Below are 17,582 nucleotides of genomic sequence, written 5' to 3'. Positions count from 1 at the left end.
GGAGTCGCTTAACTGTAAAGCCTCATCAAGAGACTCAACCCAGAACGCTGCAGCAGCAGTGACAGAAGCAATGTATGCAAGGGGCTGCAGGATAAAACCCTGTTGAATAAACATTTTTTATCCATTGGATCTAAAAAGCACAACTGTCCTCGTCAGAGGTAGTGGTACGCTTAGCTAGAGTAGAAACTCTTCTCTCCACCTTAGGAACTGTCTGCCAGAAGTCCGGTGTGGTGGTAACTATTAGAAAACATTCTTCTAAAAAATAGGAGGGGAAGAGAACGGCACACCTGGTCTATCCCATTCCTTATTAAAAAATTTTTTTTTTTTTTTTTTTTTTTTTTTTAGTAAACCTCTTTAGGTATTGGAAAAACATCAGTACACACCGGCACTGCATATTATTTATCCAGTCTACACAATTTCTCTGGCCCTGCGATTGTACACATTCATTCAGAGCAGCCAAAGCCTCCCTGAGCAACAAGTGGAGGTTCTCAAGCATAAATTTTAAATGTAGAAATATCAGAATCAGGTTAAATCATCTTCCCTGAGTCAAAAAAAAAAAAAATCACCCACAGACTAAGCATATTGTGAGGTAGTATCATACATGGTTCTTAAAGCGTCTGTATGCTCTGTATCTACCCCCAGAGCTAACTGCTTTCCTTTAATTTCAGGTAGTCTGACTAATACTGCTGCCAGAATATTATTCACCACCTTTGCCATGTCTTGTAAAATAAACGCTATGGGCGCCCTTGATGTACTTGGCGCCATTTGAGCGTGAGTCCCTGAAGCGGGAGTTGAAGGGTCTGACACGTGGGGAGAGTTAGTCGGCATAACTTTCCCCTCGACAGAATCCCCTGGTAAAGAAACGCTATGGGTGCCCTTGATGTACTTGGCGCCATTTGAGCGTGAGTCCCTAAAGCGGGAGTCAAAAGGTCTGACACGTGGGGAGAGTTAGTCGGCATAACTACCCCCACGACAGAATCCTCTGGTGATAATGTTTTTAAAGACAAAAAATGATCTTTATTGTTTAACATGAAATCAGTACATCTGGTACACATTCTAAGATGGGGTTCCACCATGGCTTTAAAACATAATGAACACAGAGCTTCCTCTATGTCAGACATGTTAGAACAGACTAATAATGAGACTAGTAAGCTTGGAAAACACTTTAAATCAAGTTAACAAGCAAATATATAAAACGTTACTGTGCCTTTAAGAGAAACAAATTTTGCCAAAATTTGAAATAACAGTGAAAAAAGGCAGTTAAACTAACAAAATTTTTACAGTGTATGTAACAAGTTAGCAGAGCATTGCACCCACTTGCAAATGGATGATTAACCCCTTAATACAAAAAACAGATTAACAAAACGAAAAATATGTTTTAAACAGTCATAACAGCTCCTACTTTTGAAGCCCTTTTGAGCCCTTCAGAGATGTCCTATAGCATGCAGGGGACTGCTGAGGGAAGCTGAATGTCACTGTTTGTAATTTTAACTGCACCAACTGTAACTTTTATACTATAACAGTGGAAAGCCTCAGGAAACTGTTTCTATGCAAAATTTAAGCCAGCCATGTGGAAAAAACTTAGGCCCCAATAAGTTTTATCACCAAACATATGTTAAAAAACGATTAAACATGCCAGCAAACGTTTTAAAACACATTTTTACAAGAGTATGTATCTCTATTAATAAGCCTGATACCAGTCGCTTTTACTGCATTTAAGGCTATACCAACATTACAGTGTTATCACCAATGTACGTTAAAAAACGATTAAACATGCCAGCAAACGTTTTAAAACACATTTTTACAAGAGTATGTATCTCTATTAATAAGCCTGATACCAGTCGCTATCGCTGCATTTAAGGCTTTACTTACATTACTTCGGTATCAGCAGTATTTTCTTAGTCAATTCCATTCCTAGAAAAATATTTTACTGCACATACCTTATCTGCAGGAAAACCTGCACGCCATTCCCCCTCTGAAGTACCTCACTCCTCAGAATGTGTGAGAACAGCAAATGGATCTTAGTTACGTCTGCTAAGATCATAGAAAAACGCAGGCAGATTCTTCTTCCAAATACTGCCTGAGATAAACAGCACACTCCGGTGCCATTTAAAAATAACAAACTTTTGATTGAAGAATAAACTAAGTAGAAAGCACCACAGACTCTCACAACCTCCTATCTATGTTGAGGCTTGCAAGAGAATGACTGAATATGGCAGTTAGGGGAGGAGCTATATAGCAGCTTTGCTGTGGGTGGACTCTTGCAGCTTCCTGTTGGGAAGGAGAATATATTCCATAAGTAATGGATGATCCGTGGACTGGATACACTTAACAAGAGAAATGTGTAATTTAAATTCACATTCTGCTGCTTACTTTGACTACACATTGTAATGCATGCTTCCGTATTGGGGCTTAAATACCCTTTTAAGCCTCTAATTTAATTGAGCACTATACTGTAATCTATGTGTCTCCCCTTCACCTACAGATATTAAGGATATATTATTTGGGTAGATATGCAGCACTCAAAGTCAAATTTGCATTTACAGAATCTTGTAAATGACCTCATAGAACTTAAAAAAAAAATGTTGCCTTAGGTTAGTGCTTTAGAGAATTGAGGCCCTCAGTATAACCATAATCTTCAAAGCAGGTCAGTATATATACTTAGATGCATGGAATAATTTCTGTGATCATAAAAGTTAATTAAAAACATGGGTGGCATTAGAGACAGAAGAAAGATCGATAGGGGATATGAACAGAATATAGAATCGATTTCTAATTAAAACCATCAGAAACTTGTGTTTAATTCTTAAATAATATGGGGATTAATTAATTAAAATGTATGAAACAGGTCTGTCTAAAGGATTAGGCTTGTGCATTCTTTTCATTATGAATGTGAATTTGTGATGAAAACACATATATTGTTTTATTATATGTCAGTATTCTTTTGTTTCTATTAAATTTAGCTTTAAAGGGTTAATACATCTAGCATACTGGAAAGATGCGCTATTCCTGGCCCTTCTTCACAGAGCACCAGGACAGTCTATTAGGAGGCTTAGCGCAGTGGGTTCCAGAGCTTGCATTAAAAGAGGAAGTGCAGGCTCTGAGATCCGTCATGCTAAGACTCCTATTAGCGTGGCCCAGGACTCTGTGAAGAACGGTTGGAATTAGCGTGGCTCTCCAGCGCACTAGAGGTAAGTATATGGCTTTAAGTGAACTTTTCCACCTGCAAAGCAAAAAAACATTTACATTGTTTGTATGGGTTTATTCTTTAGTGTTTAGCTGCACAAGTCTAGTTATGATGGTACATAAAATATATTACTAATCATCTGAAAAGATGATGAGCCAAATGTTTCCAAGTGTCTTCTGGGAGAATAAGGCAAATTTAAGTAATTCTGGAGGTTGTATATTTGAGAGAGGCAGCATTTTTTAATCTGAAAAATAAACTAACAAAAAGTGGCTCCAATAGTCATGCAGCAGTGGTATAGGTAGCTTTATACAGTTGTTGGAGCAGTAAGGAAATAGTGAGAGTTATTTTACATGAGAGATAAAGACAATTGTGGGCATGATAAGGTTAATGTGGCAGGTGAGGAGCAGATGATGACAGAGGAAATATTACATGGAGATGATGGGAGAAGAGAAGCGCTTTTGTATGTTGTTAGTCTGATAACTGTTGGGGATAATAAAGAAGCTTAGCAAGCGATGCATTATAGACTTAAGTTTTTTGGATACAGACTAAATTTTCATTTCAGACAAAATTTTCATTTTGGATATGCGAGGAAATTTGTTTCCATGAATATTTGGTGCCTGCACTTTATGTTTTTTTTTTAGTTTAAAGGAAAATCGAATTTTCATTAAACATTGACGTTTTTTTTCATTAAATGAATGTAAATGTTTCAAAGCTATAGGTGAAATGTTCACCTGTAGCTAAAAATACTTATCTTAAAGGGACAGTCTAGGCCAAAATAAACTTTCATGATTAAGATAGAGCATGTAATTTTAAACAATTTTCCAATTTACTTTTATCAACAATTTTGCTTTCTTCTCTTGGTATTCTTAGTTGAAAGCTTAACCTAGGAGGTTCATATGCAAATTTCTTAGACCTTGAAGGCCACCTCATTTCAGAATGCGTTTTAACAGTTTTTAACCACTAGAGGGTGTTAGTTCACGTATTTCATATAGATAACACTGTGCTCGTGCACGTGAAGTTATCTGGGAGCAGGCACTGATTGGCTAGACTGCAAGTGTGTCAAAAGAACTGAAATAAAGGGGCAGTTTGCAGAGGCTTAGATACAAGATAATCACAGAGGTTAAAAGTATATTATTATAACTGTGTTGGTTATGCAAAACTGGAGAATGGGTAATAAAGGGATTATCTATCTTTTAAAAAAATAAAAATTCTGGTGTAGACTGTCCCTTTAATGTGCTGTTGAGAGTGCGCTAACCCGACCTGATCTTCTTCTTTCAAGAGCACCGGCTGTGCTAACTATAGTAGAGTTCCTGGGATCCTAGTGCACTCAGCCTCCTGTTAGGGTGGACAGGGCTCTGGCAAGCAGAGGATTGGGTTAGCGCACCCTCCGGTGCGTTAATTATTTAACCATTAAAAAAAGGAAACAAATGAATACTGAAGCATTTTTGTAAGTATTTTTCAATTTCTTTAATTTTAGTTGGTGCATTCATTTAGATTTTCGTTTATGAAAATTAAAATCCCATTTTTGTGACGAATGTGCATTCATCTGAAAATGAATGCACATATCTAGAACACATACCACATTTACAGCTCACAATTAATGTTTCATCCCTGAACAGCACTTCATAAGAATAGTAATGACATTCAGAAGGTGACATTCAGGCATTAATTGTGTCCAATCATTATTATTACCATTTATTAGTAGAGAGCCAAAAGATTCCGCAGCGTTAACCATCTACCATCTGAGTGAGAACAACTTTGTCAGACATCCTTGACAAACCAGTTTGTAGACATGTTATGAAGATATAACCTTCCGGTCGGTTGTTATCATTGCAGAAACTTATAAAGTATGGAATAGAACATTGACCCTGTTTCCGAATCTCTCCTCCAGACCCTCGCCATTAACATCTCTCATAAAAAATGGTGAACTTGACCTAGGGCCGAGCATAAATAAACATTCATACCCCTCCCACCTCCATGACTTCCCAGCCTGTTGGGTAGTTCAAAATGAACAGATCAAACCACAGACGGCTTTAATACAACAAGGCTTCTCCTGTTTAGCTAACTGGTTTACATACAGACGGATACACAGCTTCCTCACAACTCATAAGCAATCTCCAAATATGACTAGACCTCTGACTACATTCGAGCAATTATGTATAAGAACGCCCCCAATCCGTCACACCTTATCACTGATATATAAGATATTGATTACACCTTTCCCGGGGTACCTTGTCCCATACATGGAGAGTTGGGAGAGGGACCTGGGAATAATAATTCCACAACACACAAGATCACAGATAATCAGCACAACACTTAACACCTCCATCTCTATGTCTACTACAGAAATTAACTTAAAACTACTCCATAGGTGGTACTACACACCGCAAAAACTACACCGACTATTTCACAAATCCCAAAACAAATGCTGGCGCTGTGGCCATGTTAACAGTGGTATGGCCCACATGTGGTGGTGGTGCACTGCCATCCAAAACTTATGGAGATCAGTTATTTCTGAAATAGAGGACATACTTGAAACACAATTCCCGCTAGATCCCTTGCTTTGGTTGTTAAACAAACCCCCAAAAATAAAACATAAACCCTCCCTCAAACTATTTTTCATAATGTCAAACAGCATAAAATTTTTGATAGCCAAAAATTGGAGATCAAAAGACCCTCCTACTATAGAAATGTGGGTACAAAGGGTATCAGAACTAATCCACCTAGAGGAACTGTATTACTTAAAAACTGACAGAATGGAGGTGTATTCGGAAATCTTATCATCATGGGAAGCATACCTTAAAGATGACTAGATGGGTTTGGTGTTTAGCATCAGCCCTATGGAGAACCAGGCTTACCTGTGGGTTGGTATTTCCCTTCAGTCAAACAGTAGTATAAATAAACGGAAGGGAAGGGCACTTATAAATAACTTCCTTTACAGGGTTTTTTCGAGAGTCAAATTATATGGTTAAGTGACAGTTGCCCCAGCCCAGTTCAATGTTAAGTTAGTTAAAACTGAATTAGCTTCATATCTAACATGTTGTGCCTTACTTTACATGTATTAACATGGAGCTGCGTCTCCATAACCTGTAACTTTACCTTTATTACTTTTTCAATAAAGCTGATTCAAAAAAAAAAAAAATAGTTGTCTATGGGATTGATCAAATGATTTTCCTACAAAATTCACCATTAACGTCTTTGGGCATTTCTGTAGCTAAATCATTTGAAAAGCTTTTCTAAAGGATTTTAATCATTCCCTATTTTAGTTAATGCAAATTTACTGTAATTTTAGAAAGTTTTTAGTAAGTTGTTACTATCATTAGAGCTAAGGAATCTGTTGTACGGTGAGTTGGAGAGAAAGCCCAGAAAGGGAAGAGAAATAGGCAGGTTTATATTTTGCAGAAGTAGTGTAGACTACTCATTTCACATGCACAAAGAAAATGATTGAGATTTGATGAATTTGGGTTAACTGATTACATACCACACTGCCTCACTGTATTTCTCCAGCCATGCAGAGGATGTCCGGCTTGTGCACAAACTCGTGCATATTCAGTCAGTGCTCTGCACCAGGTTGCATTATTACCCTCTGACCTTGTAGAGAAATAAAGCACAGACTTAGTGATGCCACTTTAAATAAAAAGAGTGTTCAAAAAAAAGGACAAAACAGAAGTGTACAAACTCTAATATTTTGGAGTTTTACAAGCAAACTATTTATCATTAGGGACGGGTGAATTCCTTGTCATACGTTATGTCATACAAATGTTTCTGTAGAAGGAATATAAACGTGCAAATATGTAATGTAACATTTGATGTTACTTTTTGAATATTTACTTGTTATGTTAATTTAGAAAAAACTGTGACCAATATTAGTTGTTATTTATCTTCTAAAAATACAAAGCTTCAAGCTATTATCAGATTAACTTAGTATTCTTTATTAAAACTTCTTTCCATGAGAGCATACTGAGGTAGGTTTTAGTAAAATGTAACTTTTGTGGTTCATATAAAGCATACAGCTTGACAAAAAATACTTCTGTTATCAAATCTATCTCATTTTCTTGGTACCTTCATTTTGTTTTGTTAGCAAAGTGATCACAATCTCCAATTTTACCGATCACTGGTTATAGGGGTTAGTGGAGTCCTTGTGTATGTTGTACAGTCGGTATTTATGATGTGTAAAACAATCTAAATACTGTGTTGTTTATGGGCATGATGGGTATACTGAACATGTTTGATCAATGAGTTTTATTTAACTTTTAGTATTTTAAAAGTTTTTTTTTAATTAATAAAGAGAACTTAATTTTCCATTTTGGCCAGATTTTTATCTAAAATTAAGATGAATACTGAAGAAAAGCCGCAGATTAACAGGATCGGAAAGGTAAGAATCAACCCAAAGTTTGTAACAATGTTTTACATAGAGCACAAGTCATATTCACACTCTAAATCAATATGCTCTAATGGAAATTAACTAAGTATCCTTAAAAGAAAGAAAAAAGAAAAAGAGATAAAACTGATAAAATTTAATTAATTTAAAGTATTTATTTTTTATTAACTGGGCACTCTATAACTTGTAAGCTCTATCTGAATCACAAAACTCTAAATTTGACTTCCATGTCAAGTTAACAAAAATGTACTTCCTACCAAATCAGACATCAAAAAAGCAATAACAATGTAACATTTTAATTTGACAACATGAGAAAAATAAGTTGTTTATGTCAAAAATGTGTTAAAAGAATAGCAGGTAAGTAGTTGTATCTAGACTGCTAACATCTTACTTACATACAAAGATCATTTGCACAGCTGGCCATGAAAGGGAAAGGACTCACTGAATCATGGCAGCCCTGGAACGGTGACTGTAACAGTATACTACATAAAGAATGCACCATCTAAAGAGACAGACGGAAACAGAAGATTACATTCCTGGTGTACTTAAGCCACTTATTGCAGCATTATATACAACAATTCATAAGACATCCATATATAGAAATTATTTTGAACACATTAGAGAGCAAGAATGTTTTCTCTATAGTGCATTAACATCACTCTAGCACAATCCATTCCGTTTCATGTACAACGTTATTTTTAATCACATGAGCTATAATCTTATGCATTACAACATCTGCATGATGGATATCACGGGTAAGTTAATTTCCTCACATAACAGACTTCTATGGAGGCTCAAAGTAAAATTCATGTTGGATAAGGATCGAGCTCTAAGCTGATGGAGAACAAAAAATCCTCTTAAATAGAAGAGTTCTTAATTTAGTTCTGAAATATATTATGCCAATGAAATTTAAAGGACCACTCAATACAGTAGAATTGCATAGTTAACAAGTGCATAACAAAAAGACAATGATTTAAAACCTACTCTGAATTTCAAATAAACCGTAAAAATAATTCTGACAAACTTATTTTTTTCTCCCATTTCAGGCCCTCTGTATCATGTGACAGACATCAACCAATCACAGACTAGTATATATATCTTAAAACTGAATGTACTTTCTAAATCAGAAAAATATATTTTGACTTAAGAGTCTCTTTAAGCATAAATACATCTCACTAAAATGTTTCCAGCCTCATTAAAATGCTTTGGTTAATGTGTGTACAGAGATGAAAAAGCCCAGACTATTTCTGTTTTTCTGCTTGTTCTCTTTTTTATGTTTGATGTCACTGTCCCTTGCACTTGAGCATGGGTCGCAGAGAGTTCTGCAAAATGTGTAACTCTCAGGTGATCATAGAGTTAAAGGGGCATAAAATCCCAAAATATTATTTTCTGATTTAGATAGCACATGTACCTTTAAACAACTTTTCATTTTACTTCAATTATCATTTTTGCTTCATTTTCTTGGTATTCTTTATTGAAGGTGCGACAATACACTACTGGGAGCTAGCTGAAAACAAATAACAAGAAACATATGTGTGAAGCCACCAATCAGCAGCTAGCTCCCAGCTCCTAGGCCTACCTAGGTAGCCTTTTTAACAAAAGATACCAAGAGAACAAAGCAAATTAGATAATAAACGTAAATTGGAAAGTTGTTTCAAATTGTCTGTTTTATCTGAATCATGAAAGAAAAATGGTGGGTTTCATGTCCCTTTACAGACAGATTGAAACTAAATAGATATACAGCACTTGCTAAATCAGTGGTACCGGAAAACCTGTTACATCCCTGAACCTTCCACCACTACAATTTTTAGCTTATGTTTGCATTATATGTAAAGACAACCAGGGATCATTCATCTGTTTAAAAAATAAATAATAATAATAATGAAGAAAAATACAGAAAAGGGGGGCAAAATAAATATTGAATGCATATTGCAAAGTGTTTTTTGACATATAATTGTGATTATAAAATGTCATAAAGAATTTTCAAACATAATAACACACACTATAGTCACAGTAAAATGGTTTGTGCTTTGTTACCTGCTTTTCTTGCTGACTGTATCTCAGACACGGTGGTTCATTAGGAGCAGGAATATCTTCGTGTATAAATGCTTCATGTGGCGAATTTTCTATCCAGCTATTTACAAATTCTTCAAGATTTTCTGTTAGTCTCCCTGGAATGATACGTACAAACTATATTTAATGACTACCACACATTTACACCTAAAAATGTACATTTAATGAATTACTAAATGTCCTGGAATATAAAAGGGAGAAGTTATAGCTTTGCTCTTTTATATCTATACTATAATTGCGTTTTTCCGTCACTGTCGCCAGTTGCGCACGCATCCTGAATGGAATGTTGGCAGCGAGAGGCAGCCAACAGATTGTTGGCGGCGCGCGCAGCCAAAAGAATTCACCTGGATGCCATCCTGCCATTTTCGGAATCCACCGGGATGCAGCGAAAGCAAACGGAGCATTACAAAAAAAAACTAACCGCCCACAATAAGTATTAAAAAAAACAACAACTATCTAATAAAATTATTAACCCCTAAATCCGCCAACCACAACATCGCAAACTACCTAATATATCTATTAACCCCTAGTCCGTCAACCCCCCACAATGCATTAAACCTAATTTACTTATTAACTCCTACACCGCCAACCCCCACAATGCAAAAAAACTAATTTTTGACTAAGCCCCCTAACCTAATACCCCCTAAATGAACCCCTTAATTACAATAAAAAAATGATTACATTACAATAGAAAATAAAAAAAAAATACATTACATTAATCTAATTACAGAAAATAAAAAAGGCTAACATTCCAAAAAAAATAATAAACAACATTATCTAAAATAAAAAATTTAAACCTAATCCCAATGAAAATAAAAAAGCTCCCCAAATAAAAAAAACCCTAATCTAATGCTAAACTACCAATAGCCCTTAAAAGGGCTTTTTGTAGGGTATTGCCCTAAGGAAATCAGCTCTTTTACCTTACAAATATACCATGTCCCCCCTAACAGTAAAACCCTCCACTCACCAAACCCCCCCAAAAAAAACAATTACACTAATAAACCTAAACTACCCATTGCCCCTAAAGGGGCACTTGTATGGGCATTGCCCTTAAAAGGGCATTCAACTCTTTTGCAATTTGCCCAAAAATGAGATTAGGGTTTTTTTTTGGGGGCAAATTGCAAAAGAGCTGAATGCCCTTTTAAGGGCAATGCCCATACAAATGCCCCTTTAGGGGCAATGGGTAGTTTAGGTTTATTAGTTAGTTTTGGGGGGTTTGGTGGGTGGGGGGGGTTTACTGTTAGGGGGGACTTTGTTTATTTTTAATGTGAAGGAGTTCATTTCTTTAGGGCAATGCCCTACAAAAAGCCCTTTTAAGGGCTATTGGTAGTTTAGCATTAGATTAGAGGGTGTTTTTATTTGGGGGGGGGGATTTTTTATTTTTATAGGGGTATTAGTTTAGGTTTAATTTTATTATTTTGGATAGCTTTGTTTATTTTTTTCTGTATTTTTACTTTTTTATTTTTTGTAGCTTGAGGGTTTCATTTTTAACACACACACTGCCCTCTGGGCAGGCTTATCAACTAGTGTAAGATATAAAAAAAATCAATCTACAAGATTGCTTTTGTTTAATAAAGGGCCATAAAACACAATTTTCTTTATTTCATGATTCAGATAGAGCATACAATTTTAAACAGATTTTTGATTATAGAAGTAAATTAGATGTTTGTTTAAAATTGTATGCCCTCTCTTAATCATGAAAAATATAATTGGTTATTATGTCCCTTTAACCATCACAAAGTACATTAAAAATAACATATTTAGCTGTGCATCACTGAGTCTGGATTAATCCTTTACTAGCTTAATATGTTTTTAAAGGGATATATTACTTATTTTTTCAATGATGTATATGAAAGAGCAACTGTTAAACATGTAAAATATTCTTGCATGAAAAGGTTAACTAAAAGCTAAAACAAACATAAAATTCTTACATAATAATGTCCCTTTAAGCCTTAGGAGAAGAAAACATTACCCTCATTATTTATTGTATGCAAACTACTAAATAGCTGTCAAGAAGGAACTTAATAATAATTTTATATAAAAAAACAAATCCCAGTAGCAGATTGTCAGGAGCAGGTAAATAATAACTATTAATGTCTATGGGACTCACACCTAGGGTTTTGCAGCAGCATTATAAAGTGGTTGTTATTTATTTTCAGATCCTGGAAAACTCTAGCTACCTAGTGTCCCACTGACACTTCATAACATCGTATTAAACCTTCTACAACCAAAAAAATGTCTGCAACACAATAAAAAAAATCCATATACACCCCCCTGTAACTGTAAATTATATTAGTCACAATTACCAATAGATAGATATATGATGATGATAATAGATAGATAGATAGATAGATAGATAGATAGATAGATAGATAGATTAGATAAATAGATAGATAGATAGATAGATAGATAGATAGATAGATAGATAGATAGATAGATAGATAGATAGATAGATAGATAGATAGATAGATGATAGATAGATGATAGATAGATAGATGATAGATAGATAGATAGATAGTAAATTTACCTTGAAGTAAAATATTGCATGGTTTAATTAATTAGAACATGTAATTCTGACATTACTTGCACTAGCAAACTAGGGATTTTACACGTTTGAGGAGTAAAGTGTTAAACTATTCAGCAGAAGAAAAAAAATTGTTAGAGGCAATTTACATACTTCCTGATTACATTTTACAAATACACAAATATGTTGTAAGGTGTTAAGCATAGCCCTCCCCAGTAGTTTTATTTAATTCCCAACAATTTAGTAGTTTTTCCAGGAAAATTAGTATTGCGGATTATGTTGCTTAGCAACTCTATTAGGATGGTGAAAAAGACTGGTGTTACACTTTGAACCCTCACCTGTGATTGAGTAAGCCACAACCGATATGCATATTTATAATTATATATGTATTAACTAAATACATTTAGCTTTATGGTTTTAAATACACATATAATAGATGATTGCTTTAAAAATAATATTCAGTTATTTAAAAAAATACTAAATTATTACATATTCCTTTTTATAGATATCTTTCATATGTAAAATATTAAACTCAACATTATTCTTATGGACTTATTATGTTTTAATGAATGTGCATGTTTACAATGTGTTTCATATTTTGAAATATCAGTCATAAAGGGCATTTTGCAACTTTACTTCAAGGCGTGTGAGACTATTCAAGATAGCTTTCAACAAAATGAGATACGTTAAAGAGCTCTAAATAAATTTTGTGTAAATTAATTAACGAGAGCTGGAAAAGATTTTCGACTGGATTATGTTAGCGAGTGCAAAATAAATATATAGCAGCTTTGCAAACTGATGGATAGCGTTATAGTTCCCATAAGCTGTTGACTGTTAGCTGACCTAAGATGCAAACACTAGTGATTTTAACACGACATATGTGTTTAGCCCTCATCAAGGGGTTAAACGCACAGGTAAAACCTCAGTCAGGAACCACACTGCAGCTTGTGAATAATAAGGATATAGTCAGTAATTGGCTGCTAGCTAAAGCTGCTACCTGATTAATTCATCAGCCATGTTCTGATTGTGGGCTGCAATGCTTGCAGCTCATGAGCAGAACATATATGTTTAATCCTTCTGTGGGTGATAAACGCATCAGGTTGATCACAATCTCTTAGAAAAACTTAGATTTATGTACAAACAATTCTATTAGACTTTAGCGTTCTGTAGAATATCATTGGATTGGATTGTGATTAACCTTTATTTTATGCTATGATCAGTAATGCACAGATTTCACGCACTAACAAATTAGGACATGTTTGCTTTAAAGTGTTCTGTTAACAGAAAGAAGATTGAGTAAAATATATATAGAACTGAAAACTAAGCAACAAGACAAATATTAGTGATAATGGCAGGGCATAAATAATACTATATTATACCAAATAGGTAAGAACAGTGACTGAACAGAACAGTCAACAAGAGAAAAACTGGAAAAGCTTCCTCAAGAAGAGTTAAACACCAAGATTGTGTGCAGGGCCAGGAAGTCCTGGTGCAAGACAGTATTTTCCATATAGCTATCTTTCTCTGGCCTAGGACCTAAGTGTAAATATTCAAGGCCAAAAGGTTATTCCAGAGCTTCCCTCAAATGCCCGGGCATCTGGAGAATGCAGAATGATGTTGAATGCCAAGAAATCAGTGAGCTAAGCAAACAATGTGGTCCATAGGGACAGGAGGTTATTTAACAGAACACAACTAGCTAATGTATTTTTCTAGCCTGTGTTCCTGTCTGAGCCCTGGCCAAAGACATGGGAACTCCAAACGTACTGATGTAATAGGCTGTGAGATCCTGTTAAGCTTTGGCCAAGGTGACTGTAATCTGTAATGTTTGTTAAAACTGTTACAACTAAGGTACCTTATTACCTGTAAAAGGAACCGGAGCATCAGCGTGACAATCTGACAATCAAATCATTAAGCAACATCATAATCAACAGGGTAAAATATTTTAAACTTCTATTTTATTATTATTATTATCAAGTGCCTTTTACCAAATCCATAACAATCTGGTATGAAACTTTTAAGTAGCCCTTAACACTTGGACCTATATCCTGTTGCTAAAAGTAGCAGCAATTCTCCACCAATGCTGAAGAACTGAGGATACAATTGGTAGCCTGCAAGCATCATACTGGGGTTGCTACAGTGGGCCACATTTAACAAGCTGTGAAAGCAGCTTCAGGGCCCAAGGATTTCAGGCTTGTGGGAATGAGCCTAAATTTCAAGTTATGTAGTCGCGTTCTTAAGACCTAACTTAAAATGTGGCGGAATGAAATCATCCTGATCCAATCTCATCAGGATGATTGAAAGTCTCTGCTCACATGCAATTGCCTGTGCACTAGCAGGGGGCGGCATTGCACACGCAGCAGACAGGTTCACAGAAGCCAACCTTGACTGTCTGACCATTAATAAATGGGGCCCAATGTGGCAGCCTGGTAACTTCAATGAGAAAAAGCAATGTTCCATATTTTTTATGTTAGTTGCAAAATTAAATTAGCAACTGTGTGCTATGTCTCTCCCTGCAATGCTGCTGTAAAACTGTTACTACCCTGTTTTGTACTGCTTGTAGGAGTCGTCCATTCCTCTTGAAAAGCATTAAATTACATGTAAAATATAATAAAGAAAAAATTAAAAAAAAACAAGAAATTAGTTTTAAATACATTTGTATAAAACATATTTTATATATTTGTAATAATGTATATAGGCAATTAAAGGGACAGTCTAGTATAAATTAAACTTTCATTATTCAGATAGGACTTTTAATTTTAATCAACTTTCCAATTTACTTTTATCATCAAATTTGCTTTTTTTCTCTTGGTATCCTTAGTTTAAACTAAACATAGGTAGGCTCATATGCTAATTTCTAAGCCTTTGAGGGCTGCCTCTTATCACATGCTTTTTAAATCTCTTTTCAACACAAAGAGACAGAAAGTACACATGGGCCATATAGATAACACTTCAGGCACAGGGGGTTATTTCAGATTTAGCACAAAACAATGCTAAATTTAAGACAATAGATACTAAACAGTCACAGCCATGTGATCAGGGGGCTGGAAGAAGGTTCCTAGATACAAGGTAATCACAGAGGTAAAAATGATATTAATATAACTGTGTTGGTTATGCAAAACTGGGGAATGGGTAATAAAGGGATTATCTATCTTTTAAAACAATAACAATTCTATGGTAGACTGTCCCTTTAACTTATCAATAATAAATACGGTGATAATATAATATTGTAGTATTGTAAATATGAATGTAAAATATATTCATGTATTTTCATTAGTATACATTTAGTTAAAATGTCATAATTATTATTTCTGATAAAGGTAAAGAACATAGGCCTCAATCGCAATCTATTGGCAGCATCTTTTTCAGCTCCTTTTTAGGTACAATAGCACATTTTTGGCTGATTTCTGCACTCACAAATGAGTTTTCAGATCCTCGATAAAAGCTCTATTTCTCCCAAGAAGTTTTTGACGATCACAATCCATTTTTTAGCAACTTTTTAACACTTTCTGTAAATTCAACACCTCTAGGCACTTGCTAAGTCCTCAAAAGAGCATTTTGGACATTTTTTTTGTATTTCACAGCTAATTGCAAACAGTCTATTATCTTGCTCATGTTCTAAACACAATGAAATGTGAGACAGGAGGCATTCTAGAGGTTTATTAAATACATAGTATAGATGAATTAAAGCCCCATCCATCCCTATCAGACAGGCTGTATTCATTGTTTATATACAAATGTATATGTGTTAAGTGATATCCTGTACAGGTAAGGGGATATGAAGAAAAGTCATTTCAGGAAACCAACATCTGCAAATAGTGTGTTTATAATTTTTATTTTAATGTTTGATTAAAAGTCTCACTCACACTGTCGTAATTGTCACTAACAGTGCTGGTGTCTTTAAAATTGTGTTTTAAAAGGGGATTGCTTAATCTCAACTTTCATAGGAGCCTATTGTAATCCATTTCCTTCCGCACCACTGATAAACCTTCTGAATGCATCTTATATGTTGTCAGAAAGGGCAGCCTGGGCCCCATATTTCTATCACTATATGGTCACTTTTGAAATTTCACAAGTATTGTTTTTTACAAGATTTAAAACTATTGTTTGTTAAAGCACCATTTCCATTTTGGTGTGAGCTGAAAACAAAATGGTGACTATGGGTTTCTATGCAAAGGACTTATAATATCTTCTTTGATTTTAACAATGTATCTCCCAAGGAGACCCTTAAATGACATTGCACATTCATGATCAGGCTTTTACAGGGGACATGCCTATGTGCACATGAAATCCAAATTCATTCACGAGAGGGAATTTAAAAGTGCTTGCACCTACATTATGGAACCTGTGAACTGTAACAAGCATTCATGAATTCATGATTGTGAGTTCCATAATGTGGTGGAGGTAAATCATCCCGATCCGATTTGGATGATTGACAAGCCCTGCTCTCGCGATATTGGTTGTGCAAGAACCGAGGGTGTGGTTGCCCCAGCAATTGCTTGTGCAATGTTAAATGCTAGCAGTGGATGAGCACGCTCACCACAATTCCAGGTGGAAAGGTTCCCGGGAGCAAACCTTTTAATAAATGGAGCCTTGTATTTGGGGGAATAATAGTGCAATAAAAACCAGTGATTGGTGGCAGCATAGCAGTGTTGATTCTAGACCATATATTTTGGGGGTACAAAGTAGTTGAGCACAAAGCTAAATACTAAGGGTACTCAGGGACTCTGAAGTGGATTGAGACATGGAATGGGATCTATAATGAGAGAAGTGACTCCACTATAAAAGACACACAATTATGAAGTACAAAAGGACAATGAAGGGAAATTATTCAACACTGTATTAAATCAACATAAACAAAGAAACCACCACAGCTAGGTGCAATTCATACTAGTGGGAAACCTCCTCTTGTACTACCAATATATTTTATAATCCTTCCCACCCTCCTTTACCTCCTTTCTTGCTATCTGTAGAGCACGTACAAAAAGCCAATACCTTGCCAATTCCACGCAGCTGGCACATTTGAGGACTGGAAGTGCTACAGAAAAACAAATGGGTTTCTATAGCACCACCACCCCCCTAAAACAGCCACTGGAGCATATTAATGGCAAGGCCAGATGAGGACACAGCAAGCAATAAACACTGTATACAATGGAACAGGTTGGAAATATTTGTAGCCCATTATAAATGGAACACAAATAAAGAGAGGAGTAAGTATTGTATCTCATGTTTTTTAATTTACTTAGCTGCCATTTGCCACTTTTAACTATTCTTTTTTAAATGTAATATTTTTACTAAACTTTTCTAACAAAAACAGTAAAGTAAATAATAAAGAAGGATTTGCTAAAATAACATATTTTAGATGGAGAAATAGTTATCTTACAACTGAAGTAACAAGACCTAAATGTTGTCATCTGCAG

The 17,582-nt window shown here is 35.2% G+C and overlaps 1 protein-coding gene across 1 annotated transcript in view; it reads right to left on the bottom strand.

The window, feature by feature from the left end:
• Nucleotides 1-17,582, bottom strand: part of OTOG (otogelin) — a 576,525-nt gene that overhangs the window by 483,920 nt on the left and 75,023 nt on the right. Inside the window, 3 exon segments of the mRNA XM_053689346.1 lie at nt 6,669-6,778; nt 7,964-8,070; nt 9,606-9,739. Of these exon segments, the coding sequence (XP_053545321.1) occupies nt 6,669-6,778; nt 7,964-8,070; nt 9,606-9,739 (351 nt within the window).

This window comes from Bombina bombina, chromosome 7 (genome assembly GCF_027579735.1).
Source record: "Bombina bombina isolate aBomBom1 chromosome 7, aBomBom1.pri, whole genome shotgun sequence".
In the NCBI taxonomy this organism is placed as follows: domain Eukaryota; kingdom Metazoa; phylum Chordata; class Amphibia; order Anura; family Bombinatoridae; genus Bombina; species Bombina bombina.
Note: the sequence above shows the minus strand (reverse complement) of the source record. Positions and strands in the feature narration are given on the sequence as shown.